The sequence below is a fragment of the Carlito syrichta genome, unplaced genomic scaffold, assembly GCF_000164805.1.
Source record: "Carlito syrichta isolate Samal-C Ts95f unplaced genomic scaffold, Tarsius_syrichta-2.0.1 Scaffold230023, whole genome shotgun sequence".
Lineage (NCBI taxonomy): Eukaryota > Metazoa > Chordata > Mammalia > Primates > Tarsiidae > Carlito > Carlito syrichta.
Window position 1 is genome coordinate 99,959 of NW_007174119.1, and position 26,820 is coordinate 126,778.

At 49.0% G+C, this 26,820-nt stretch overlaps 1 protein-coding gene across 2 annotated transcripts in view; it reads right to left on the bottom strand.

Annotated features, from left to right (window-relative positions):
• KIRREL3 (kirre like nephrin family adhesion molecule 3) overlaps positions 1-26,820 on the bottom strand; it is a 145,058-nt gene that overhangs the window by 95,711 nt on the left and 22,527 nt on the right. For both annotated transcript variants that reach the window (XM_008051744.2, XM_021709439.1), the window contains exons 4-5: positions 9,976-10,125; positions 3,804-3,953 (exon numbers count right to left, since the gene is read on the bottom strand). In XM_008051744.2, the coding sequence (XP_008049935.2) occupies positions 3,804-3,953; positions 9,976-10,125 (300 nt within the window). The remainder of the gene's footprint in view (positions 1-3,803; positions 3,954-9,975; positions 10,126-26,820) is intronic.

Genomic DNA, 26,820 nt, shown 5'->3' on the forward strand with positions numbered 1-26,820 from the left:
TATTGTCTCGAAGTCAGCTGCTCTTTCTGTGATGCCATGACTCCCCAGGTGTTCTGCGGGCGAAAAAATACCTGTCTTGACCTCGGCTGACTCAAGGCTGGTCCTCAGCAGCTGATTGGGTCACAGAGGAAACACAGCCTAACCATTGACCTGGACTGAATCTCCCGTCTTTGCCTCTCTGGACTTCGCAGATCCAGCCTCTTTCCCCTCTTTCCTTCTGCGTTTCCTACCTCCCTCCCTCTGCCTCCTGGGGTAACAAATGCTCGGCTCAATGTTGCTCCTTGCCTGATTGCATCTGAGAGCTAGAAACACAATGCTAATTAATGTGTCTGTGACTCTAGGCTTGGCTGCCAGGCCGAGTCCCTGTGCCCTCCCTGGAGCCTGCAGGCTCTGCGAGCTGGCCCTCTGGCTTCTCTGAGCACATTGCCGGCAGATGCATATTTTAACAATGCACATCTGTTGGCTATATAATCTCTCGTATTTGCCCTCCTCACTTGGTACTTTGATGGAAGACCCCCAGGGGCCTACCTCTGTTCCAGCCAAAGTGTTTGCTTTGCAATTTTGCTGGAATGCCATCTGATTCTGCTCTCATATCTTCTGCAGGTCCTAATCAGGCTCTTACTTTATTTAATTAAAAATCTATCTCAGGCAAATACAGACTAAATTAGGAAGCTCTCTCATTCCTGGAACACAGGGAAGGCAGCCCACCCTTGGGGAACTGGCTGGGACTTTTTCCCAGGCTGAGATGTCACAGCAAAGCAGATGGGGTCTTGGTGGGGAAGGTGGCTGGGCCAGGGTGAGAAACACCTCTCTCATCTCTGTGGGAAGATCTACTCTGTCCATCTACTGTCCACAGGCAGGGCTCCCTTCCCAATTGGCTGCCTCAGCTTCTTAGGGGCCTCTTTGCAGGGCAGTAGCTGGGCACTATAAGAAACATTCAGCCGGGAGGAACCTTAAAGGATCGGCTGAGGGTGGAGACCTGTGGAGGGGTCTCAAGGAGTCAGAAAGAACAGTAGATAGGGCCTGAGGAGGCTCTTTCTTGCCTGGGGGATTAGTTTGCTTAGGATAAATGTTTTTTTGTGGAGACTGCCTGAAAGGTTGATGGTTAAGATACAGATTCAGGCTCTCTCTCCTCTCAAGAATTTCATCGAGGGACCCTGCTGAGGTCCCCTGCTGGGGTCCCCTGGAAATACCTCCTTCCCCTTCCACAAATCTCCAGACTTGAATAAAACATCTCCTCCCTCCCTCACAAATCCAGCTCTGTGCTCAGAGGGCAGTGCCAGACTGTGCCACTGGAGAGGGAGGGAGAGAAAATGCTTTTTAGATGTGACCCAAGACAAAATCGGGCCTGTTTGGATAGGATCCTGAACCCTGCTCTAAGAAGCCTGGCTGGACAGGTGAGACGCTGCTGGCATTTGAGAACAGGAGGCTGAGGCAAGAGCAACAAGAGACAGGGTTGGGACTGGAAGATCTGGAGTTGATTTTGAGTGTTAATCAAGCTGTGTAACCTCCTGTCAGTGCCTTTGCCTCTCTGACTCGCAATTTTTTTTATCCGTAAAACATTTGGAATGATTTGAACTTTTGATTCTTATCTAGCTGAGAGAGTAGAGTGGAAAGGACATGTGAGTGGCTAAGTATGACTGGGGAATCTGAAACACCTTAAGCACAAGAAGCATCTCCATCTATTTTTGATCCCCCGTGATGTCAGAGGAGTGGACAGTGCTTGGGTTCCTTTCATTCTAGCATTCTCTGACCTCCTCTAGAAGGGGTATGAGGCAGGCTTTACTGAGAGTGGGGACCTGAACCCTCTCTGAAGTTGAGACTCTCTCAACTATACTTAGCAAATCTGTTCTGGTGTTTCACAATCCTCAAAATCAGGAAAAAAAAAAAAATCAGACCCCAAATCCTCCTCTTCTCTTCCCTCAATCCCCATCCCAAATTGTAGACCCGTTCCCATTTTAGCCACCATCTTGGGAGAAATGAAAACGGCTGCCGTGCCCTTTAATATCCCTGATTACTCCCCTGAAGGCCCACTTCCCAGCCACATAATCCCAGTTTATTTACCCCGCCGGCCCAGGTTTATTTTCTCATTCCTTTCATCACAGGCCAGAGGAGACTCAAAGGTTGAAGGAGGTTTCTGAGGCTGACCCTGAATTCCTCCTCCTCATCTCAAGAAGCCAGGCTCTGAGCTTGGTAAGTGGTCCTCCGGGGCCTGTCTGCTGCAGTGCTTGGAATAATCTGCCCTGGTGTGTTTGGCCATGTAGATCTGAAGATAACCTGACATGCTCTTAAATATTTCATCTCTGAGCAGTCGTGGACCTCAGCTGCCAGGCGAGGAGGCAGCACCCCAGAGGCAGACTCTATTGTCAGACCTTCACCACAGCTGCAAGGTGTGGGCCTGGGACCACCCTCTTCCCTTTCGCACACGTGTGAGGGGCAGTGAGGAGGCGCAAGAAGCCCTGATTGGGAGCCCCTGGGCCAGGACTTACGCATCTCTGAGCCTCAGTTTCTTATCTGAGTAATAATCCTTGCCCCGGAGTAGCATCAGAAACCGCTGAGGTAATGTGTGTGAAACAGCTTTGAGAGCTGCTGTAAACTGCGTGGCAAATGTCTTATATGTGAGGCCTGCTTCCCAGCGGCCTTGATCCTCAGTAGCATCTGGCAGGGGAGGGAGACTGTCAGGCTGAACTAGAGTTCAGAATGAGGCCGTTTAAGAGGTCACTGTTGGGCGCATTCCCTCGCCTTCAGGCAGGATGTCCCAGGGACATTGGGCCCCTGGGAAGCCAAGAGGAAGAAAGACCATGGGGAAAATGTATGACTTGGAATAAGGATCTGAAGTTGGTTTGCTGAGGAATGACCTGAGACCCAGGGTTCCCAGAAAGCAGTAAGGGCAGGGAAAGTACAGGGATCATTGGCGTCCCCGTGGATACTGGACTCACGGGGAGAATCTAGCTCCAGGCTGACTCTGCAGAAGAACAGATAGGACTTTGTTAGCACCAGGGGGAGGTCAGTTCAGAAAGAAAGGACCCATGGACTATGCCACATTCTTCCCTGGCGCAGAGCCTGCCTAGATAACATGTACAGAGCAAGCTTTCCTCCTTCCTTCTTTCCTTCCTTCCTTCCTTCCTTCCTTCCTTCCTTCCTTCCTTCCTTCCTTCCTTATTTTCTCCTTTTCTTTCTCTCATTCTCTCTCCTTTCACTGGGGTTTCACTTGGTCACCCAGGCTGGAGTGCAGTGGCACCATCATGGCTCACTGTAGTCTCAAACTCCCAGGCTCAAGTGATCAAGTGATCCTGCCGCCTCAGCCTCCTGAGTAACTGGGACTAAATGCATGTTCTACCATGTCCGGTTAATGTTTTGACTCTTTTGTAGAGTCGAGGTCTTGCTATATTGCCCAGGATGGTCTTGAACACCTGGACTCAAGCAATCCTTCCACCTCAGCCTCCCAAAGTGCTGAGATTATAGACGTAAGCCATCATGCACATTCATCATGCTTTCCGATGGAACAAATATGTACCTAGGAGCCCTCATTAGCTCCCTAAGGTGCCTTCACACACAGCGGGGTTGGGCAGTCCTAGGCCAATTGGCATTGGTCTTCTGGTTTTCTAAGGCAGGAGTCTTTCCTTGCGCCCTTTGAATGGGCAGGTGAGGTATGAACACTATAGGAGCAGCAGTGGCTGGAGCCCTGTGGGACGATGCCCAGTGGGAAGACCCTCCCCTAGTCTGACTGGAAGGACTCTTCTAGAACTGAGTCCTTAGTGTGTCCCATAGCATCCTTGCCCACACATGCAGATGGTTCTTACCCAGGACTGTGAGGCGTGCGGGGCGGGAGCGGATGGCAGCCTGGATGGCCTGACACTCATACACGGCATCGTCTTGCAGCTCTGCCCGCAGGATCTTCAGGTGGTGCTCTCCTGACAGGTGGTTCCCTACCACCAGGTACTGTGGATAGCCTGTGGAGACAGCAGGCAGATCAGGGGAGCCAGGGCAGGGTTGGAGGAGATGCTCATGACAAACAGGTGCAGTGGGGGAGACCTGAGCAGAGGCTGATCTACAAGGCCATTGCTCAGGGCCCTGATCTCAGTGCAAGGAGCACAAATCAAAAGCAAGAGCTTCCCCAGGGCATTGAGCAGTGTGTGTGTGTGTGTGTGTGTTTGTGATTGTTGGTTTTAAGTTTAGGAAAACTGGAGGAGTCACTATTAGAGAAGAAAGAGAGAAGAGATGGAAATGTTAAGTTGCTAAGCGTGGGCAGACACAGTTGGGTTATTACTCTGGGAAGTGATGTGTTCAGCACTGTGGTCTACTGAGTAGACATGTATTTTGATAAAGAGGCACATGGGCTGAGAGAGGAGAGAAGAGAGAGAGGAGAGAGAGAGACAGAGAAGAGAGTGTGAAAGAGGAGAGAGACAGAGGAAAGAGAGGAAAGGAGAGAGAGAGAGGAGAGAAAGAGAGAGGAGAAAGAGAAAGAGAGAGAGAGAGAGAGAGAGAGAGAGAGAGAGAGAGAAGAGAGAGGAGAGAGAGGGAGAGACAGAGAAGAGAGAGAGAAAAGAGAGAAAACGAGGCCAGAGACCGACAGGGAGGATAGAGGGATAGACCTACAGGGAGAGAGCGGGGGAGGGGGGAGAGGAGGAGAGAGAGAGAGAGACCCATACTGAGGATTACAGACAGAGAGAAGACAGAATAAGAGAGAGAAGGAAGAAAAAAGAGACGTCAGAGAAATGCAAATCAAAACCACATTGATATACCACCTAACCCCAGTAAGAACGACCATCATTAATAAAACAAACAACAACAGACGCTGGCTAGGGTGTGGAGAAAAAGGAACGCTTCTGCACTGCTGGTGGCAATGCAAACTAGTGCAACCTCTTTGGAAGACAAGGTGGCGATTTCCGAAAGAACTAGAAATTGACCTTCCATATAATCCAGCAATTCCCCTATTGGAAATATCCCAGAGGACACTCAAATCATTCTACAAAAAAGATACCTGCACACGTATGTTTGTTGTAGCTCTATTCACAATAGCAAAAACATGAACCAACCATGTTGCCCATCAAAACTGGACTGGATAAAGAAAATGTGGTACATATACACAATGGAATATTATGCAGCCATAAAGAAGGACAAATATATGGACTTTGCAGCAACTTGGATGGATTTGAAGTCGACCATACTCAGTGGTCTGTCACAGAAACAAAGAACAGAGTACCATATGTTCTCACTCATAAGCGGAACTTGAACAATTATAATAGAATAAGAAAGTGTTTGGCAGTAATGGGAAACTGTAAGGGGACAGGGGTGGGATTGACAGTTGAGAGAAACTGCTAGGGGAGGGAGGGGCATACCTCATCAACAAGGGTACCTGCATAATCAATGTTTGTATACCTAATCCTGAATTGTACCTCACATCTTTATAATAAAACAAAAGAAAAAAGAGAAATATTTGGAAGCGATTCAAGAGTGACTCTGGAAAAAGTTTTGCTTCAGGTTGGACAGGAAGTAGAACTGCAGAAATCTAGGCCCACCTTCCAATGTCTAAGAATCCCTGGTTACTTTGAGCCACAAATGGCTCTTGTCTAGTCATTCTTACTGCCCAGCCCCAAACTTCAGGGTCTGATTAAGCACTTATGAGGTACTCAGGACACTTAAGAATTTGGGGCCCCTTATACCACTGGTGATGAATAATAGATAAATAAAAGTTTGAGACTGATAAATCATTAATCAGCTTTCCTGTGGCTGTGTAGAGTTGAATATAAATGGTAACTTAAGTCATGCTGGCCAGGTTGGGCAAATCCTCTATTTCCTGGGGCTTGGTTCTAAACCTCTTTAATTTTTCCCAAAAGAATCTCTGCTCTCTATCCATCCCCTCATCGACTCTGCCCTCCCCTCTAATCCTTTATGGTGTGGATTTACAAGGGAACTCCCCACACCTCCCTGTTCTGGTCCCCTACTCTTCAGAGACCGCCCTCTGCTTTCACTACCCCTCCTGTAGTCCCAGACTGCTTCTCCTTCTGGAGGCCTTTCACCGGGACAGTGGGAGTTCTCAGACATGTGCTGTAGGGTGACAGGGTGGAAGAGTTTTTGTTAAAGAGAAGGGTTTTGCTAAAGAGTCAGGTTTGTTAAAGAGGAGACAAGGGCTTGAGAGAGAGAGAGAGAGAGAGAGAGAGACAGAGACAAAGAGAAAGAGATAGACATGTAAGAGTGCACTCTCTTCAAATATTTCAAACAGTCTCTTAGTATGGGTTAGACGTGTTCATGTAGCTCACACAAACAGCACTAACACCAACAGGCAGCACCAATATGGGGAAGTACTTTAAAATATTCTTAACTATTTGGCATGTCCAATAAGGATCTGAGCTGCCAGAGGTGGTAGTGAGGACCCCATCACTGGCTGTATTCAAGCAGAGGTTAGATGATCAACTCTGAGAGATGCTGCAGAGGCGATTTTTACCCTGGATGAGAGAATTGGACTAGATGAACTCTAAGGCTCCTGCCACTTCCATAAGTTAAAGATACTCTGGAGGTGGTGCAGGCCCTCCTGAAGGTGGCCACCAGCACCTGTTTCTGGTCAGTGGAGGAAGCTGTGACTCTCAGCCTGCCTTTCTGGCATGCTGTGTGGGTGCTTCCTGTGCAGAGCTGAGCCCTGTAGGCTCGTGTCTTTATGGCTACCACTGTCATCACCATGCAATCAAATGGCCCTGTCCTCCCCAGCTGTGCAGACTTGGCCAGAAATGCTCTCAAGGCCATTAGCTATACCCCTGGGAGCACTGCCTCTCCTCCTGCCCACCCTTCCTGCCCTCTGCTGGGCTTTGGGAAGGAGCCCAGGTAAGTTAAGCTGGCTCCCTCCAGTGCAGGCAAAGGGCTGGAAATGGGTTCTAGTCCAATCCTCGCCCTGCTGCTGCTGCTGCCTTCAGTGTTGCTGGCTCACCGCTCCCAGCGCCTCCAGCCCAGCCTCTGGATCCTGCTGTCCTGTGATTAGTCCCTGGTCTCCTGCAGGCATCTTGGCTGGAGCTTGTGTTTTTGTTGTCTTGCAAGCTATCAGCAGCAGGATTTTGCTCTCATGAGCTGCTGAAAACATCAGTGATGGGTTTGTTTGTATTTGCCTAATTAGGCAGCGAACTGTGATGCTATCCCAAGGACTGGCAGCATCTTCGAAAAACACAGACTCTGAAGCATAGGTTTGGAGAAAGTTCTAGCTCCTTCCACAGTATCGTTACTCTCTCTCTCGGTACTCCCATAGGAGACACCATTATTGAGAGTCTGAGTTCCATAGTGAAATCACCTGTGTTTCAGTGCCAGCTCAATCACTTCCTAGTTTTGTCATTTTGAGTCAGTTACTCGAATTTCTTTGTATCTCCATTTTCTTTTTTTTTTTTGAGTTGGAGTCTCACTCTGTCGCCCAGACTGGAGTGCAGTGGCTGCTCCCGGCCACCGCAGCCTCCACCTGCTGGGCTCCCGCGATCCTTCCGCCACAGCCTTCCAAGTAGCTGGAACTACAGGCGCGCGCTACCACGCCCGGCCGATTTTTTGATTTATTGTAGAGATGCGGTCTCACCAAGTTGCCCGGGCGGGTCTCGAACCCGCAGGATCAGGCATTCCACTCACCTCAGCCTCCCAAGGTGCGGGATTACAGGCTGAGCCACCGAGCCGGTGATCTTCATTTTCTTATGGGTAAAATGGGGAAAATACTAGTACCTCATAGGGTTGTGGTGATTAAATAGGATAATCTATGTAAAGTACCTGGCACATAGCAAGTAGTCTATAGATGCTAATTTAATTAAAAATGATGATGAGTGGTAAGGTCAGGTAGCCAAAGAGGTCGCCATCTTTGGAAAGGAGAGCAAGACAAGATATATGTGCTGTTTGGGGTTAACAGCCAGTGTCTCAAGCACTGGGACTGGTTATATAATTGAGTTCATTTCTTTCTCAACTGTGACTTTGTTTACCTGTCAAACAAAGGGGAATATCCTTCTTTTCTCTCTCTGGATCACTGTAGATTTATGAGATAGTGTCTGAGAAGTAATTCAGCTTTTTAGAAGAAAAATGTTCTATCAGTATGAGGAAGTGCATTTATACTAGTTTTTTAAAGCTAGTTATTTATTTATTTCGTTTTACTAATTTTTCAAGTGTTGGTGACCAGAAAGACATTTAGGTCTTCAGTGAGGGTATCATTCCTAGTAAACTCAGTGAAGGCATATAGTTAAAATAGGAGAGGACAGAGATGCAGCAGGCTGAACACAACACTGGACCTCAGTTTCCCTGTAGGAAAACTTTTGCAGTATGAATTTGCTCTACAAATGCTTACTGAATTGACTTTTGCTCTGCTCACTTCCGTATCAGGCAAACAAGTAGGGTTTATTGAGCATGTAAATATCTATCATGGTTGCCAAGATGCTGTTCTTGGGACAAGTGATCAAATACAAGGCAGATACTTCATCAGGAGTTTGAGTTCATGGGGTCTGCATGGAGAGGCCAACTGAGTCAAACTGGAGAGGATGCAGACACCAGTTCATTAGAGGCCACTGGCCTTCAGCACCAAGCAGGATCCCAGAGAACCTTTTGTGGAACTAGAAGCCAGAGAGCCGATTGTTCGTGCTTTGCTGACAACGCTATGAGCCGTTTCTGGTGACCCAAGCTTTCTCTTGGCCACTGACCCGACAAGACACCCATCCCTATCTAAAGGCTGAAAACTACTGACCAGGACCCTAGACAGCCCAGCTCAGAGCCATCCAGTGCACGAACAATTCCAGTTTGGGAAGCTTGCATCATTCCCTCAGTTTCTCTAGGGTACGAGAGTTCAGAGTCTCTGAAATTGGCTGGTTCCCATAGCAGTTAAACTTTATGGCAGTACAGTATATTTTGGAGATATGATTGTGTATTTTATCCATGCTCAGCTGGGCTGCAGCATTCAAACCCTGTGACTGCTATTGACCATTGCTATAATGTTTCAATATACATTTTTGGCAAGACATAACTCACATTTTAAAATATTAATTTCCCGGTCATCATGTTCCTGAGTGCACTTCGATTTTTATTTTCCTGCAGCTGTACACCACATGAGAGGCAATGTCACTTTTCAGTTGAATAATATTTTTCTCCTTCCACACTCAGCCATTCCCAAATCACAGAGGAATGACACCAAGACCCCTCCTTCTAAATTTCTCTGTTAACACAAAATCTGGCAAGCAAGCACATGCCTATTCACCTCTGGGCAGAGTTATGATGGCTGACGGGGGCACGACTTGGGGGTGATTCCATTCTCTTTTCTCTGGGGAGAGGATAGATTGGAAAGGTGTCTTTATGGGCTTACTGGGTTGCCATTCACAATAGTTAATAGATCACGTGACCTGGGTACCAACCAGTGAGTTCACACAATAGTCATGGGGCCCCTAAACTCCCAAGGTATCTTTACTGAACACCAGCCTGAGAGGGCCAAACAAGGTTTGGAACTTATTTTAAACACTTCTTGTCTGTCCTTTTCTTCCCATCCCAAGATGACTGCTAGGATCAACCAGGTTTCTCTGTGAGTTTTCAGTTTATGTGCTCTCTTTAATGAGTGGGAAGCCAGACTTATATTTCCTTAATGATCATGCCTTGGTAAATGGGGAATATGTCTTGGGCCAAAAACTAGGAAAACTTGATTTCCAGAAATTGGACTTTACATGAATCATGTTTACCTTTGGAATAGACTGTCGAGGGCAAGCTTGTGTTAGGTTTAGGAACCAGCACCAGGAGAGAGGATTTGCTTGCCCTTGGGTCTGCATAGAGAGGCCAACTGAGTCAAACTGGAGAGGAAACAGACTCCAGTTCATTACTCATAGTCAGGGGCACTCAAAGCCCTGGGGATTCTGGACTCCGGGCTTGGGTAGCCTGACTTTGCCAGGGGAGCCGTAGTGAAAGCTAGAACTTTGATCCCCAAATGCCTATAAAGGGACCCCTAGGGAGGTAGATGGGTGGGGGAGACCTGGAGGTACTCACTTGAGAGGTCCCTGCCCACACCCAGAGCCAAGCCATCTTTGATCCAAAGAACGAAGCCATCGTATTCGGGAATGGCACATAGCAGTGTCACCGGTTGTCCCGACACCACCACCTGGTCCTGAGGCTGCTGACTGAAGGAGTAGACTTGGCCTGGGAAGGAGACAAGAACAGCAGTCAGTTATGTGCAGGCAATAGTGGCAGGAAGGCCCCCTCCAGTGATGGAAACAGAGCCAGGGCCCGCCCAGGAGACCAGGCTTCCTGGAGCCTCACTTCCTGCCGGATGGTGGGTAGCACTTCCCAACCCATCTCTGCCCCAGCCTTATCCCCTCCTGTGAGGGGCTGGACCCAACCCCAGCCTTGCTGTTCATCAATCACTAGAGTTCACACACGGTCTAGCCGCACTGCAGCTCCCATGGGCCACCCCTTGCCTGTCTTGGGACATACCACTCGCCTTTCACTGGGTGAACTCCTACTTAATGCCACTTGTCCCGCACACTCTTCCACACCAGGGCAGCAGCTGGTGAGACCTCCCGTAGAAGTATGCTGTGGTGGTTATGAATCAAGAGAACAGTGGTGGGGTGGAATCAGATATCACATAATTGTTTTAATGGCTCCCAGCGCCAAATTCAGAGGGGAGTGGTGGTGGTACAGTGTGGCAGAAAGTGTGGTGGAGGGAGCCAGCGGCCACATCTCACCGTCCTTCCTGTCACTTTCTTTTCTGCAGCAGACCCTGCTCCAGCCTCACGATTGCTTGGGAGAAAAATCATCAGTGGACCCCACGCCTCCCCATCCATACTTTAAAACAAGACGACTTAGAGCCATTGACGCTAACTAGTTCATGGCGTTTTGTTAAACAAACACATCCATGGTTTGTACATGATGCCAGGCTCTGTTCTAAGGGTTTAGAGTTTTAGATCCTTAATATTTTCATCTTCATAACTACCTGAAAACAGTAGGTACTATTTCTGCTCCCATTTTCCAGATGGAGAAATGAGGCCCAGGGCAGTGAAAGAGAGCAACAGGAGTGGTGTGTGTGGCTCACCTGGTGTGCACGTGCCTGGCTCTGGCTATTACGGGCACTGCATGTGTGTGCTACATTTTCAACCCCATTTCATGATGGTTTGGGAAACAGAAGTGCAGGGTTAACTGAATTGCCCAGGGAACCATCTAGGGGCAGGGGTTGTGATCTGTCTTTCTGGCTCTGAAGGCCGTGTTCTCTACAGAGCTATGCCCTGACCCTGGTCCTGAAGGAAGTTGCTGAGGAGAGGGGTGATGTGATTTGTATTCTCTGCAAGGCTACAACTGAATGGACAATGGGACAGTGACATTCACTGGGCATTTGGCCCACAGCCCAACCAATGCTTTACATACTCCCTTCTCCTATAATCCACTTAATTGTACTTCAGGGCAGAAAGAGCCCCATTTATAACAACAAAAAAGCCAGGATCAGAGAGGCACAGTCACTTGCCCAAGGTCACACAGTTAATGAGCGGAGAAGCTAGGGTTTGTGCTAGGGCCCATCTGAACTCTAAGCCCTTTTCTTTCCTACTCCTTGCCCTGCAGATACAGACCTGAGGCAAAATTGGGTTTGGTAGGCCAGCTGCTGTCATAGCTTCTCCTCCCAGAATGGGGCGAGTCAGGGATGGCACAGAGGTCCTGGATACTGGCTGCCACCCGTTTTGGGGACATAAAGCAGACTCTGAGAAGGGAGTGCTTGGTGTAGAGTGACCTAGGGGAGCTGGGGTGGCAGCAGAGCTTGGGGTGGAGGCTTCCCCAGGGGAGGGAGGCAGAGCCACAGCAGGGAGTCTGCAGCAGGCAGGCGGGTGGCTGAGTTCGCAACCTGATGAAATCTTGGCAGGGTCTCTGAGGAGTCTCATTAAAAATCAAATTGGCCTTGAATTGTGGGAGTAACACTTTTTATTCTGATTTGAGCTTTACAAATTGGATTTCATAGGACATTTTAATCAACTACTTATGGTGTTTTTTTCCTCTCTCTCTGTCTCTTCAAGTTCTCTGTTGTAATTAGACTGTTTCTTGGCACCAAGCAGGAGAGAAAAGGAGGGAAGAGATGAGAGAGGAGAAGGTGAGAGAAGGGAGAGGCTGGAGAAAGAGAGTGAGAAAGAAGAACAGAGAGAAAAGAAGGAGAGGAAGAAATGGAGGAAGGAGGAAGGGAGGAGGAGGAAGAGGAGGGGAGAGGCTGAGAGTTGGGGCAGTACCAGGAGAGGGAGGCAGTGGGCAGAACCGACCCTTTCCCTAGGCTCCTTTCTCCTTTCTCTAACGATGATTTCACAGCTCATTCTTTTATCTCAAAATCTTTCTTGTAGGAAGGACAGAGTCAAGGCAGCAGCAGTAGCTAACAAAGACGATGCTATCAGAGAGAATTATCAGGTTGTCAACTGGGAGCTGAGGGGCTATAATGAGAAGGTCCAGAATGAAGCGATGCTGAGCCCTCCAAAATGTCCATTATTAGGAAGCGCTTGCAGTGGGTGACTGTCCCATGCTCTCCTTAGTCCTGCTTCCTCTTGGTGAAGGAGCAGGAGGTATTGGGTGAAGACACCTGGGGAGGGGTGGGTGCAGGAGGCACCCAGAGGGGGCAAGGGTGAGTTGGAGGGGTTGGTGCCCTGAGGGAGTGGAGAAGGCTGTCACCATGGAAACCAGCCTCTGGAGGAAGGCACAGGGCTGGGAGCCAAGTCTGATGGAAGCAGGCAGTGGAGCTTAGACTGCACAAAGCCACTTTGGAGGGTGTCTCAGAGCCAGCAGTGGGGGAAGGCATGAGGCCCCCCAAATAACACCTGAGGTCTTCAGGAAAGGAACCTGAAGGGATGGGGTGGAACAGGGGAGGGCCTTGTGTGGAAGAGAGTGTCAGAGACACGGACTCCACAGCAACCACTCCTAAGGCTTCGGCTGTCATGTTTTGTGTGCTTGGACCCACTTGGCTTTTCTATGGGAAGGATGTTTCCAGGGGAAGATAAATACACAGGATAGTCTCACACAAACCACCCAAAGGGCATGATTTGCAAATTATGTTGGGGGGATAGTTAATACGTGAATGGGCAGTTTTCCTCTTCAGTCTGATTTTAAGTTTTACACTTTATAGCTAAGCCACTAAAATCACTTTTTACTTTTAAACCAGTGAGATGCTTTTTCACATGGATCTTAAACCGAATGTTCTCTAGTGTCTAGAGTGGAGAAAAGGTGTGGTACTGTGGGTGAAGAGGAGCGGGAGGGTGCATCCACTCTCTTTTCCCCTCCAGATGGACCTTGAGGCCTCTCCTGGGGGCTCGGGAACCCCTGGAAGTCCATTCCGCAAGCCTGGGAGGGCAGTTATTGCCATTCCCTCACCACACCTTGCCGTTCCCTCATCACCTGCTTTCTTTCCCCCACTTTCTTTCCTTCTCAAGAGAAGTGAAAGGCAGGTGAGCCTCTGGGATGGTGTCACACAGCACATGGTATGCTCCCAAGGATGTTTGCTTGTTCCACACGCATCAATTGAAGCTGGCCATGAGGCTGGCACCGTGCCCTCTTGTGGGAAGCAGGTGAACAGGCCTGGTTCACCCCTCTGGGTCTGGCATCCATGCTCCCATCCTCCCTGGATGTCTCTGACTGAGCACAGTGTGGGTGTGTCTTTGACTCAGGCCCTGCCCTCAGTGTACACTCAACACACCTCGCACCCTCCACCACCCCAGGTTTTCATCTCAGTCTCCCAATTTATCCCATGATATTTTCCTCATGTGAAGCCCAGCAGGCAGTGTGACCTCCCCTTCCCACGTTTTATACTTAATCTGTCACCGTCACTGAGCCTAGCCTAGCCTTTCTCCATGTCTCTCTCAGGTTCACCATTTCTTCTCTGTTCCTACCGCAGCCACCCACATCCAGGCCTTCCTCGTCCCACCCCGGGCTCTCGCAATAGACTCTGAAAGCGTCCCTCCCCTAATCCATTGCATGTGTTTTCCTGGACTATTCCTAGACTTTCCTTATGTTCCCATCCTCTCAAGGGGTGGAACCTCTCACGGTCTCCACTACCTGCAGGACAACACTCGACCTCCCAGCCTGGATTACAAGCTTCTCAAAAATCAACTTCCCTTCTCCACGGGCGCTCAACAGCGCCCCTGTGCTGGCTGGTCACTAATGTCACTTGCCCCGTGTCCTTGCTGTTCCATCATCCTGGGATGCGCCCCCTCCCCCTCCCTCAGGACTCCCTAAGCAACCCCACCCATCATTGAAGGTCCAACTCTCTTCTCAGGCAGCTCCTGTGTCCCAGAGGGGATCTTCTTCTCTCTTTCTCCTCTCCTCCCCACATCCTCACTTTGCCTCCTTTTCACCTCCCTCAATTCCTCCAAACTTTCTTTATCTAGCACCTACTGGATTCAGATGCTGAAGAAACAAAAATAAAGAATAAACTCTGTGCACTTTCTGAGAGCAAGTGCCACACTGTCCCTCTCATCTTGCATTCCCAGCGCCTAGCTGTGGTGCACACTGAATGCACCTCTGTTAGATGTGCTTTTCACTTGCCTGCTCTCGTCTGTCTCCTGAGATCTGTGGTCACTGCAGGGACATTGCTTTTGCGTTATAAACTATAGAGGGTGAGAAGTACAGGGAAGGGCTGGAGTCCCAAGGAGTCAGGTTTTGCAGGAGAAAAAAACAACTGAGTTATTCACGGATGACCTAGCTGATCCAGGTCTTTGAAAGTACTCATTGTTCCTGCAATGCACGCTAGCCATTACTAACCACACTTACAGATGAACTGAGTTTCACAGAACTGAAGGCACTTGTCCAGGGTCACATAGTTAGCTCAGGTGTAATTCAAATCTAAATGTCTCCAGGTGCAACCTTGTTTTCTCACCACTAGTCCATGCTGACCGTTGAAGTAAGGGTCTCAGACTCGAAGTTTTATTCTCAAATGAATACCCACTCCACTAACCAGGGAGCCTCCTCAGATCATCTGAAAAGAGAAAGAGCTGCATCCACTGGTAGACCTTGAACAAATGTTGTTCTTTTGGTTTGCACTAGGATGCAGAAGAAAGAAATTCCTGCGTTTTCTGTTTGTCTTTGTAGCAGCTCAGATTGAATTGGGAAATACGTTTGTAGAAAAAAAGGGGGGGGGGACAGAAGATCTTTGGAGTGAAAAGTGATTTCCTGCTTCTTCCCTAAGTTTTCATACACAGTCTTCTCCCCACCTGTGGGTCAGCAGCACTGGGTTAAGGTTGAGGGTTAAGGCTAGTACTGGCCACTGTAAGGAGTTGTGATAGTTATTATTACTTAGAATTAGTACCTACAATTAATTGTTATTTATATGATAATTATATCATTATATAGATTTTATCATTATGTATTTAAAACAAATTTTATTGTTATAAAATTAGAAATAGTGAACTTTTATTGAATGTCAAGCAATAGTAAGAGCTTTACTTGGATTATTTTATGGAATTCTCTGGAGTCCTGTGAGACAGGTACCGTGTCAGACCCATGTGAAGATGAGGCTTTCCGGGGCCCACATTCTGGTAGCGAGAAGGGACGTGAGCCCCAGCAGTCTCGTTCCAGAGCCGTGTCTTAGGTCCTCATTTGCATGCTACACGCTTCACTACTCTGTCCTTAGCCCCTGAAAACTCATAGAACCTGCTTGGACCTCCCTCTCCTGCTGCCCGTGGCCAGTGCTGGAAAGTCTCCGGGAAGCTCAGACGGAGGATATGAACTAATTCACCTCATCAGTTCTGTGTGTAATGTCCTCACGGACGTGGCTCTCTGAGGGGATCAGAGTTGACCAGCTGGCCGGGAAGGCTTCCTGAGAAGGTGCGCAGAGGCCTGTAGGTCCTCTGATCACCCTATCCCTTACCACCACATTTCCCCCGAAGAAGCCCTCTGTTCCCTCATCAAGTGGAGGGGATAAGCCTCCTGGGATGGAGGCAGAGAGCACAGTGGTAACGAGTGGGGCTCAGGCCGACCGGGGTTTGGATCCTGGCACTTCCACTAAGTTGCCGAGCCTCTGTTTTTCTATCTGTCAAATGAGGGTTAACAACGCCGCCTCAGAGAGTTATAGTGGAGATACAGAGAGAGAATGCATCGGGCCATATCATTTGCTTCAGGGCCTGGCTTATAGTTAGTGCTCAGGGACACTTGCCTGTCCTCTCCAGAGGCCATCCTCTGCCCTAAACACAGGCTGCTGAACTCTGTGGGAGTGGGGGATGGGAAGCATGACCTGGAGCAGCCAATGGCTTTCTATTGATAAGAGAGGGGGAGGCTAGTGAGGGCTTTTGATGAGTATCCAGTGATTTATGGAAGAGACAATTTTTCACTAAAGACAAGAACACATTCTCTTCTTTGGGGAAAGACTGTGGTTTAGTGTCCTTGTGTTCTCAGTAGGTCTCAAGGCCAGTGTTTGGGGTGGGTAAGCACAGTTGTTGGGGGTAATGGCCAGCTGTGGGGGGAGAAGAGGTGAACAGGACCCGCCCCACATGGCCGTAAGAGGGCTTGGTGGGGTTAGCAGTCTCCTAGGTCAAGGAGGGCTGGGTTGATTCCATGTCTGACTAGTACTAAATTAGCTTCCATGTGTAGAGAAAAGCTGTGTGTGTGTGTGTGTGTGTGTGTGTGTGTGTGTGTGTGTGTGTGCACGAGCATGGGGCAGGGTGTTTTGTGGGCTAGGTGGCTGCAGAAACATGTTCCTGCTCTCTGCCTGGAAGCACGGCTCCTGTCCCAGAAGGAGAAGAACCCTGCAGAACTGGGGTCCCAGGGACTCTGAGACCAAGGCCCGTCAGAGCCCCTGAGATGCCTGTCCCCAGCTCACATGTCTAATCCACATTCCCAGGCTGTGTTTGGGCAGGCCAAGAAAGCACTTCATCAGCTGTCCCAGAGGACATGCATAACACCGTGGTGGGGCAGGGGGCTGCTTCTCCCTGCTGAGGAGGGCAGTAGGGTGGAGGTGAGAGTCTGGGTCTGCCAGCCCTGGTGCCATGCCCTCTCCCCCAGTTTAGTAGGTAGAAGGAGCAGATGCGGGAGGGAAAGGTACTGCGATGGGGTCTTTTAGAGCCCTCACTCCAAATTCCAGGGAAAAATAAAGGAAGGGGGGCAGATAAGTCCTGTCCTGACAGACCACACGGGTAGCCGCATAGTACCGCTGAGTTGGGATGGCTGGAGCTGTGGCTTGCGCGCGAGTGAGTGATGCGTGACTGGTGGGAAGAAGTGTGGGGATGGCAGTGGCAGGTGGCTAGAAGGGACAGATACAGTCTGGCCCAGGGAGCGGGACAGGGAGGTGGAACGTTTGGTGGGCTCTTGGGTCATGGGGCAGAGCTGCAGGTAGACGGCACCCTCATGTCAGCGGTGGGGCTGGATGGCCTCCTGCCAGTTGTTTCCCAGTCCCCTGTCCTCTGCCCAGGAGCGGTGTCACCTGGCTTTGCTCCTGGATGCCTCCAGACTGATTTTCTCAAAAGCCTCTTGGATCTCCCTCCCTTGCTCGCCCCTGCATTTCTGCCATCCCACCAGGCTGCCCTCACCTTAGCCTTTTTTTTGAAACACGCAGCACACATTAGCATGGGATGAACCATCACTATCTGGCTCTGCAGGTCTCCACCAACTTCCAGGAAAACATTTACAGTGCTGAAGGCCCCACGACTGTCTATGAGCTTACACATCTCTGGCCCCGATCTGAAGGTGCCCCTTAATCCCCAGTTATTTCCTGGGTTGGGAAGAGGCATTTTGCCATGGAGGGCTGACATTACAAGGACCAAATCATTTGGAGTGATGGTCTTAACAGCAGCACCCTGAGAGCTGGTTGTTGTGTGCACACGGCTGTATTTGTGGGCCTGATTGGATTGACTGCCAGGCCCCACCTCTGCTCTGGCCAGGCCTTTTCCGCTTCTATTCTTTGTTAATCTTAAGATTTTGATTGAATAATTTCTTCTTATTCTTACAGAATGTAGGAAAGCACAGGTCCTGGCCATACTCTACTGTCAGAGCTGCGCTGGGGACCTCTGGAAGAGACAGTGGCACTGTGGGGTGGGTGTTTGTGTGCAATAGGTAAAAAGATGCTTTGATGACCCAGTGACACAGTGGTCAGGGTCCTCCCATGCCAGGCTCAGAGGAGTTGATGCTCACCCATCTCGCCAGCTATAACTGCAACCCAAATCTTTTGGGGACACATTCTGGTACTCCAGTGTCCCAAGTCTGTTGCTACACCATAGGCATCACTTTGCACCATGGTTCCATGGAGGTGGTGAGAGGCACCAATCTTCAAGTTAGGACTAGTGCAAAGAGCATGCGGTTTGGGGTAGTTAGTGTAAGAGAGGAGATGGAACCCTGGAGCCTGGCGTGGGAGACCAGAGCCTGCTGAATAAGCCCTGTCCCCCTGCAGTCCTCTTCCTTCCATCCATGTATGGAGGGTAGCTCAGAGGTGATCAGGAGGCGGCAGAAGGGTGTGCTCACTCTTCTCCTCCCCTCTCTCAGACTGGCTACTTTGGTCTGGTCTTTGTTCCTGCAGCAGGCCGTGGGGAAGTGACCTTTGCTCTTAGGGTTAATCCTAGCCAGAGCTGAGGGTCAGAATTGAGGGTTACCTAACATTAGGTCAGGAATGCTTGCTCTTGCTTCTAAGAATCCCGGTATTCTGTAAACATGTGTATATGCAACCCTCACGACTGTCAGTGGGGGTAGCCCAGATGAAATCCTGTCTGCCCCTGTCTCAACTCTCAGAACACTCAGTAAAACTTACTAGAAATCTGTGGATGGTCACACTTGACCACAGGTCACTAGACTATAGGGAATAAAGTGATCTGTCTTACAGAGAGGTCATATAAAGTTCTTTTGGTTTAAGAAAGACCTGCTTCAGCATGGAAATTGGAGGAGGAAACAGAGAAAGATTCCTGGAGTAGGAATCACGATGTGGGTTAAGTGATGGAGGAGAAATGTCATTCTGGGATAGGAAAAAATACAAGCACAGACATGGTTGGTGACTAACCCTCAGCTAGCTGTTTGGAATACCTCCCCAACTGGAGCTTGAACAGTAGAAATAACATAGGGCCAGTCAGGCCTGAAAAGGAACTCTGGCTCTGTCCCTAGCAGTATGATCTGGGGCCAGTGCCTTACCCTATCTGAGCTTCAGTTTTCTCATCTGCAAAATGGGAATAATGCACCTACATGGCAAAACCTCTGTGAGAATGAGAGGAGTTACATGTAAACAATCTTGGTGTGTAGAAAATGCTTCATAAAGCATAAGAAGATGCTTCTTTTTTAAAATCACTATTTATAAGTTTTTCTGGAGCCTGAGACTGTTAAAACTGGGGCCAGAGTAGGACCCATTATGTGGGATCTTGGAGCTGAGAACCAAAGTTTTACAAAACTGATGTCCAACTGATTAGAAACCGGCTCCTTCCCATTTGTTGTGTAGGGAGAGAACTGAGCTTATGAGCCATCCCAGGCATCTGCCTCTGCTGCCCGTCCCAGTGGGTTTCAGAGTCTCCTGGAGTCATGCAGAAGGGGCTCAAATGTCACTGTATGCTCTCTTATCGATGACCACTTGGGGCTTAAGGATACTCATACTGGGGATATTTATCACTAGCCTTTTCTCAGCCTTATGCAATGAAGGGAAGCTGCTCCTGTCCTGAGAAGCAAGCAAATAGGAGGAAAGGGAGGAGAGAAAGAGCCAGCTCAGTGACCTCTGATGACACCAGACAATACCAGGTGGGGCGGGAAGGCACACGAGCAGCGTGACTTGGATTAGACCTGGAAGCCCTGGTCTTGAATTCTGCTGTTTTCCTGCTGCTCAGCACAGAGCCAGCATAGGAGATGAGCTTCAGGAAATTTCCAGAATGCCCTGTTGTGATCTACTTGGGGCAACAGGATTGGGGATGATGGAGTATATTCTGGCCAATGAATAAAATGGATTGTTATGGAGGGTTGGGGTGCTAGTGATTGTGCCAGCCCTGGGGAGGCCATGGTGACCTCAGCCAGGGGCAGGAGTCACCTCAGCAGTTTCCAAGGCCACAGGCTGGGTGTGAGACTGTAAGGGGAGGCTGTTTGTCTTCTGCTGATGAGACTTTAGAGCACAAAGGAAGCAGATATGCACAGAACAAACAGAAATGAAAGACTCTACACAGTGAGTGCCGAAGTGAGGCATCAAATACGTCCCAAGGAAGGAGTCCCAGAAAGGCTGACTTCTGAAATGGCCTGGCAGGGGAAGCAAGGTGAGGATGGGGAGAGAATGTTCCCTGGAATGGGGAACAGCTTAAGTAAAGTGTGGAAGTCAGAATGTGCTCAGGGAGTAATAGCATCAATGCCACAGGGTCCAGGGGTGATTTCTGGCACTGCCATTGCAGCTGTGTGTCCCTGGGCAAACTGCTTTGTCTCTCTAAGCCTCAGTTTGCCCATTGGAATAGCAATCAGTGTTTGTTGGGTTGTTTGTGACAACAAAACAGGACATTTTGTGTAAAGTGCACAGGGTCCTGCCTGTCCTCCACAATGGTAGCTGTTGTTATCATTACAAACTTAGTATGATGGGTGCATGAAGTATGTGCATACAGATGTATTAAGGAGGAGGATGCAAGTTTAGGTAGGTCTGACTGGATAGGCCATCAAATGCATTGCTAAGAAGGCTGCACTTCCTGAGAAGGTGCCAAAGGATTTTGACCTGCATGCTCAAATCTAAGTTTTAGAAAGATTACAGTGGTGACAGTGAGGAGGATGGAAAAAAGAAGATAATCCAAAGAAAGAGAGAGGAGCAGCAAGATTTTGCCATCACACTGGCTCGGCTAAAAAGTGCATCAGAAGAAAGAAGATGGATTTAGGAGCCCTTTGGAGGTGGAACTGCTAGCACCCGATGGAGGATGAGGGAGAGGAAGGCATGAGGTTCTAGACCCTGGCTTGCAGGACCAGGTACAGGGTGGCTGGTCAGGAGGAGAAGCAGGCTGAAGTGAGAGGATGAGTTCTGCTATAAATGTGTTGATGGAGAGGACTACAGAAATGCTCTGTGAAAACGTCTCAGATGTAATTGGGTCCGTGGGTCTGAAGCTGGGAAGAGGGTGTGAATAACTCACAGAAACTGAGCACTCACTATGGGTTGGGCAGTAGGAGGTGTGTTTTTAAGTGTCCTCTCTTTTGGTGTTGGTCTGAGAATTCATCTCCAAATCTGAAAAGTGATAGATGTTGATGTGAGTAAGAGGAACAAGGTGTCAGGAACAGCTGCCTCGGGTAGAACATCTAACTCTTGTCAAGCAAGAGGTCATCTGGTCCAATCTTCTTTCTTTGGACTGGGATTAGAAATATAAACAGAGAAGCCAGAAGAACCAGACAGGGGGTGGAAGATGGACCTTCTCTCCATTGTCTGTTTCTCCTAGACCTCTGCTGACAAGGTCTTGGAAACACTTTCAGTCTCAACATTGCCATTTGCAGTCACTGGTAACTTGATTCTGATACACAGGTGAGGAGAAGCTCACCAATACCATGAATGTTCCAGAAATTGCACTAGAATTTTATTTGGGCTTATACAGGAGAGCCTGACTGCTCTTCCCAGGGCTGGATAAAGGGGTGGAAGTCCAGGGGCACATTCCCCGACTCTCACGCCTCACCTGAGCTGAGCCAGTCTGGGCAGCTGGGGACTGTCCCAGCCTCACACTTTTCTCCCCAGGACACACAATCCACCAAGGTTGTCCTGGACAGCATGGATCTTTAATGAAGAGCAATTGGGCCAGCTGAGGCAGGGTGAGTCCAAAGTCACTATAAATCCTTTGCCTACTGATTATCAGCTTCGCAGCCCCAGCCAGAGCCTGTGCTGCGCTCATTAGTGGCAGGGAGAGGGATTCTTCCATCGATCCAGCCAAGGCCTGGATGCCAAGAAGACACTGATAAGTGCTACTGGAAAAACGGGCTCTTCAGAGCCTGTGAAGGAGCCCATCCATCCCTGCCTGAGGTCACCTGGAGGTCCAACAAGACAGGGACGGGCAGATCGGGTTTGTGGTGGGTGGACAGTAAAGATGGGAGACCCTTAGCATCCTATGAGGCAAAGACTCTGGCTTTGTCTCAGGCCTGCTGCTGGTTGGTTGTGGGACCCAGGCTAAGTCCCTTCCTTTCTCAGAGTCTCAGTGTCTTGTGTGTTTGTGTTTGGAATATGTGCCACGGAGCCATCACCTGGGGAAGGGTAGGAGCAGCAGAAGAGAAAGAAAGTGGTCCTAAAGGCGGAGCTGTTACTATGTTCTTAGCCTGAGAGGGAACTGCAGGCCTCAGCTGTGGCAGAGAGAGCATCCTGGATCCCCTTTTGGAGGGTGTCAGCGTGGGTACCACTGGGAAAGGTTGGAGGCAGGGCTATGGACTGGCTGACCCCAAGATGCCCAGCAACCCTTGCTCCTTGTCTAAGGGCTACCATACTGACACATGAAACTTTGTCCTGGTCCCTGGGCACTGGGGCCCAGAGGGTACCAGTTTCGTGCTATCTCTGCTACCTCTTAGCTGTGTGCCCTTGGGCTTGACTTTTTTCTTCTCAGAGGCTCAAGTTCCTCATCTGTAAAATGCAAAGTTTAGCCTCCTTCCCTCCAACCCTAATGTACTGTGTTCTAATTTATCCAAAATCTTAAGGTTGAAAAATAATAAAACCGAGGTACAAGAAAGTAAAAGTAAATCTCTCAAGGACACTTGGTCTGTTTGGGAAAGATCCATATCCTACACATAATAAAAAACAAAAAACAAAATGAAACAAAAAACAAAAAAATCATTTTATGTTGCTGTAGGCCTTGTCAGTCAGAAATGGTTCTAAAACTTCCATGTGCATGAAAATCACCTGGGGAACTAGATAAAAATATATTTTCCTGGGCTCCAACTTAAAGATTCTGGGATTGTGAGTCCAAGCTGGGCCAAGGAATGTGCAATGTTAACATCTTCCTGGGTAATCCTGTTGCAGGCAGTTTCTGGGCCACCTCTGAGAGGCACTGGTGTACGCACACAGCACGGGATTGGGGTCTGGGTTCTTTCTAGTTTTGATCTGTCATTGGGTGGTCCTGATCAAGCTGCTATCTCTCTCTGGGTGTGTCTCAGTTTTCCCAACTGCACAGTGAGGACACTGAACGAGGTCAGTAGTTTTCATAGCTTTTTAAAGTTCATGCCACCCTCTTGTCAATGAAATCTCCCAGAGAATCTCAATGCATAAAAATGGGTGGAGGAGAGCTGAGATAGGGCTACAGGGACTGAGTCTTACCCTTGGTCCTCCTGCAGAGGGCCTCAAGGATGCTCTGTGCAATGATCAAGGATCTTGTGCAGTTTTGATGGTTGCCAGATGTCCCGTGAAGGGCAATGTGGCTATGTGCCGCTGACAGGTACAAAAGGACCTGCATGCACTGTGTGGCTCAGGCAGGCTGGCCTTAGCACGAGGCACTTTTTTCTCAGTCACTAACCCTGCATGTAGAATCACAGCTTAAATCCTGCGCTCACAGAACACTGCTCTCATGGCTGCTGGAATTGTTTCTAACTGGAAGTAGATGATCTTGGTGCAACATCCTGGGTTTCTCCCCTCTTGGAGACCAAATGCAATCAACTCTTAATTATCTTTGTTAATGGAGAGGAGCAAGGATGTGAATAATCCAAAATGATGGAGAATCCAAAATAATGAATAATCCTAAGTACCATTTACTTTTGGCTTTGGAATGCATTTTGGTATTCATGGTTGAAAATGGATGTGTTTTTTGTCCTGGGAATTTTAAATGCTTAAGAAAGAACAACCGTGATGAAGCTTCCTCCCTCCCTCCCTCCCATTCAGGTGGGTGGACAGCATCACATCTGGGCCTAGCCTAGAGCTAGAGTCGAACCATACCCCCACTCTCCCCAGGGGTCTTTATGGCTCACACCTTCCCTAGGAGGGGATGGTGATATTAACTGATTTTTGCCTTTAAAGGACTTGCATTCCCTTTGGGCTTCATGCAAATAAGAGCAAAATAAGAAGCTGTGAGATGCTAACAGAGGACTTCATTAAGCAAACTTGGTGATAGCATTTGCCAGGAATGGGGACAATTTGCCAACAGATAATTGAGAGCTGACTATATATGTGTCCTAATTAAAAAAGTGATTCTTCTTCTCAGTGCCCTGGGATTGTGGGCTCAGTCTTCTGGTAGTTTTGGGATATTAACCACAACTAACTCTTATACAAAGCACTTCACATACGTTATCTTCCTTAATTCACCCTCACAACACCCTGTGGAGAAGGTTCTATCATCAGCCCCCATGGAGAGACTCGAATGTACCTTCCCGATTCAGCCATCTTCTCACTCTTCCTCTTCTGTTGCCACCAGACAGGGACCCACCGCCACCCCTCACAAGGGCTTGGATTATTTGCATCAATCCCAAGAATGCAGCAACAAACAAAACAAAACAAAACAAAACAAACTTGTAATTACTGCCCTGGTCTTTCTGATTGTTTGAAGCGGAAATGCATGTAAAGGAGAGATTTTGTGCTGGGCGCACCTTGAGAGTGTGCAGGCTGCTGAGAGTGCCCAGCAACAGGAGGAGGGACTTTCTTTCTTTCCAGAAGGTTCAGGCATGCTCACTGAGCCCAGGCGTCTCAGAAGATGAGTTGGGGCAGAGGGTGGCGTGGAACCAGCAGGGACAGACTTCCTTAGAAGCAAAAGAAGCCCCAGCTTCGGGCTAGCCATTTTTATGTCAACAATCCTGAGAGATAGAGAACCATTTTGTGGATTAAGAAACAGAAGCTCAGAGAGGTTAAAAAAACTCATCCAAGGTCACAGTGTGTGGTAGACCTAAGATTCGAACCATTTGACTTTAGTTCTGGTCTTTGTTTACACAACAGTACTGGGTCAGCCAAGTGTGTTTGATCTGTGTGGTTTCCTTTTCAGAAGGCAGAGACTGACTGCTGTGCCCCCTCACTGCCCCGGCTGTGCTCCAAAAAAAGACATGAAGCTGTTGGAGTATCTGCTTCATGGCTGTCAGGCACAGCCCCTGCCTTCCCTGTAGACCAGAGAAAACTCCTCTGGCGTCCTTGGGGCTAAGATCAGTTCTATGAACAATACTTTAAAGCAAAAGTTGTCTGTACCCAGGCCGAGGTACAGCCATTTTTATCCCTACCCCACTGCATCCCCATTCAGAAGCCCTTTGCAGAGGCCAATCCCCTATAACAGTATTCTCAGCTTGGTCCTGGTCTTGTTGAATAATGGCTTCCATTCCCTGCCCTGCTGGAGTCTTGGGCCTTTGCAGCAACCACTGTGGTGCTGAGCCACTTATTTGTTGTGAGATGACCCAAGGAGGGTCAGCTGGTGCCTGGCTAGGCCCTTCTGCTGGGGCGCGAGATCAGAGGGCAGCGAATGGGAGCTATCTTGGGGGATGTGGCCCCATTCTTGCCTGCTCCCTAGGACAGCTCTATTATCTAGCCTGGAGCACTCCCGGAGATGGCAACAGCTCCTCTAATAGGAGAGTTACTCATGGCTTCACTGGAGAGAACAGAGCAGCTTTCAAACCTCCTCCCCTAAATGCAGCAATATTTGGTAACACTTGGCGTCTTGGGGAGAGAATTCATGTCTGTAATTAGTTACTGTATATCACCGTTAGTACTCTCTCAGAATTTACTGGGCAAATACCATTTAACTGCACAATAACTACAGGTCCTTGCTGCTTATTGGGTAATTTACTAAGGCTGGGAGAACGGGGCAGGAGGGACTCTGAATAGGAGGTATTGTAACCCCTTGAATCAAACTTTATGAGTTTGGGTTTGGCAGGGAGATAGTTGCTTGCAGCCAGCACCCCATGCTTTGTTTTGCAGAGTTGGCTGGCAGACTGCTTCCTTCCCTTGATTTACTGCAGGAGGAGAAGTCTGGGACTAGGGTTTGGGACTACTAGGGGCCACCTGGGGCTATGGAAGGGCCTTTTGATTAAGAAGGTCTTTGGTTGAGAGTCTGCAGCAGGAACCCAGTCTTGGTGTCCTGGGGGCTCCATCTAGCCCTGCCGTTCACTCCCTTCACAGGGCTTCTTTTTGTATCTGGGCCAGTGGGTGGGGAGTGTAGGGAACTGCCCTTGGCTGGCAGCATCAAGATAATCGCCTAAGCCCCCTCTTCTCTTGCAAGTGTGGTGTTGCTTGGGAAGCGGCCATTCCTGGACACTTGGCCGACATTCCCGGCCTTAATCTACTTGAGCAAAATCTGTCTTTGTTTGGCCAAGCACTGTCTAAACTCCTCTAACCTATTTAGGCCATGGAGAGAGGAAGAGACACAATAATGAAAAACTCAACCTGCAACATTGCCTTACGCAATCTAATAAATTACTCGGTACCCGGCTGCCAGCTCAAACTAAGCCCAATATTGCCTGCAGTAATTATTTGGATCAAATGCAGTTTATCTGCTTCATATTTGTGCTTCTGTGCTCGGTGGTAACTTATAAATGTCATTGTGGTGTTTATTTGTTATAATGAAACTTAATGGCATTGGAAGCCAGGAGCAGAGCTGGTGGGGCGGCAGGTTTAAAACAATCTCTTCATCTCAGGAGAAGGAACGAGCCAAGATAACGTGAAACTGCCCCACAGGGAAGGGATTTGCAGAGACGGTTGTGTACTCATGCTGTGTGGTGGACAGGAGAGAGCCAGGAGCTCCAAGCTGGCACTAGGGGGGACTCTGTCTTTGGAGACAGAGTGGAGTAAAGAGATTTGACTGTGTTGCACCCAGCACTGCCCCAGTTGTCCTTGCCTTTTAAGAGCTTTCCAGGGGAGGGAGGTGGTCAATCTTCACACCACCTGACAACTGGGGCTGGCTGGATAAGAGATGAGTAGCTTGGAAATTAGAACCCCAGGATGACTTTGCTGTGGGGAACAGGCTGGTTCAGAGGAGACTGGAAGAGCATGGGGAATGGAAAATCCAGGGAAGAGGTATCCTCCAGGGA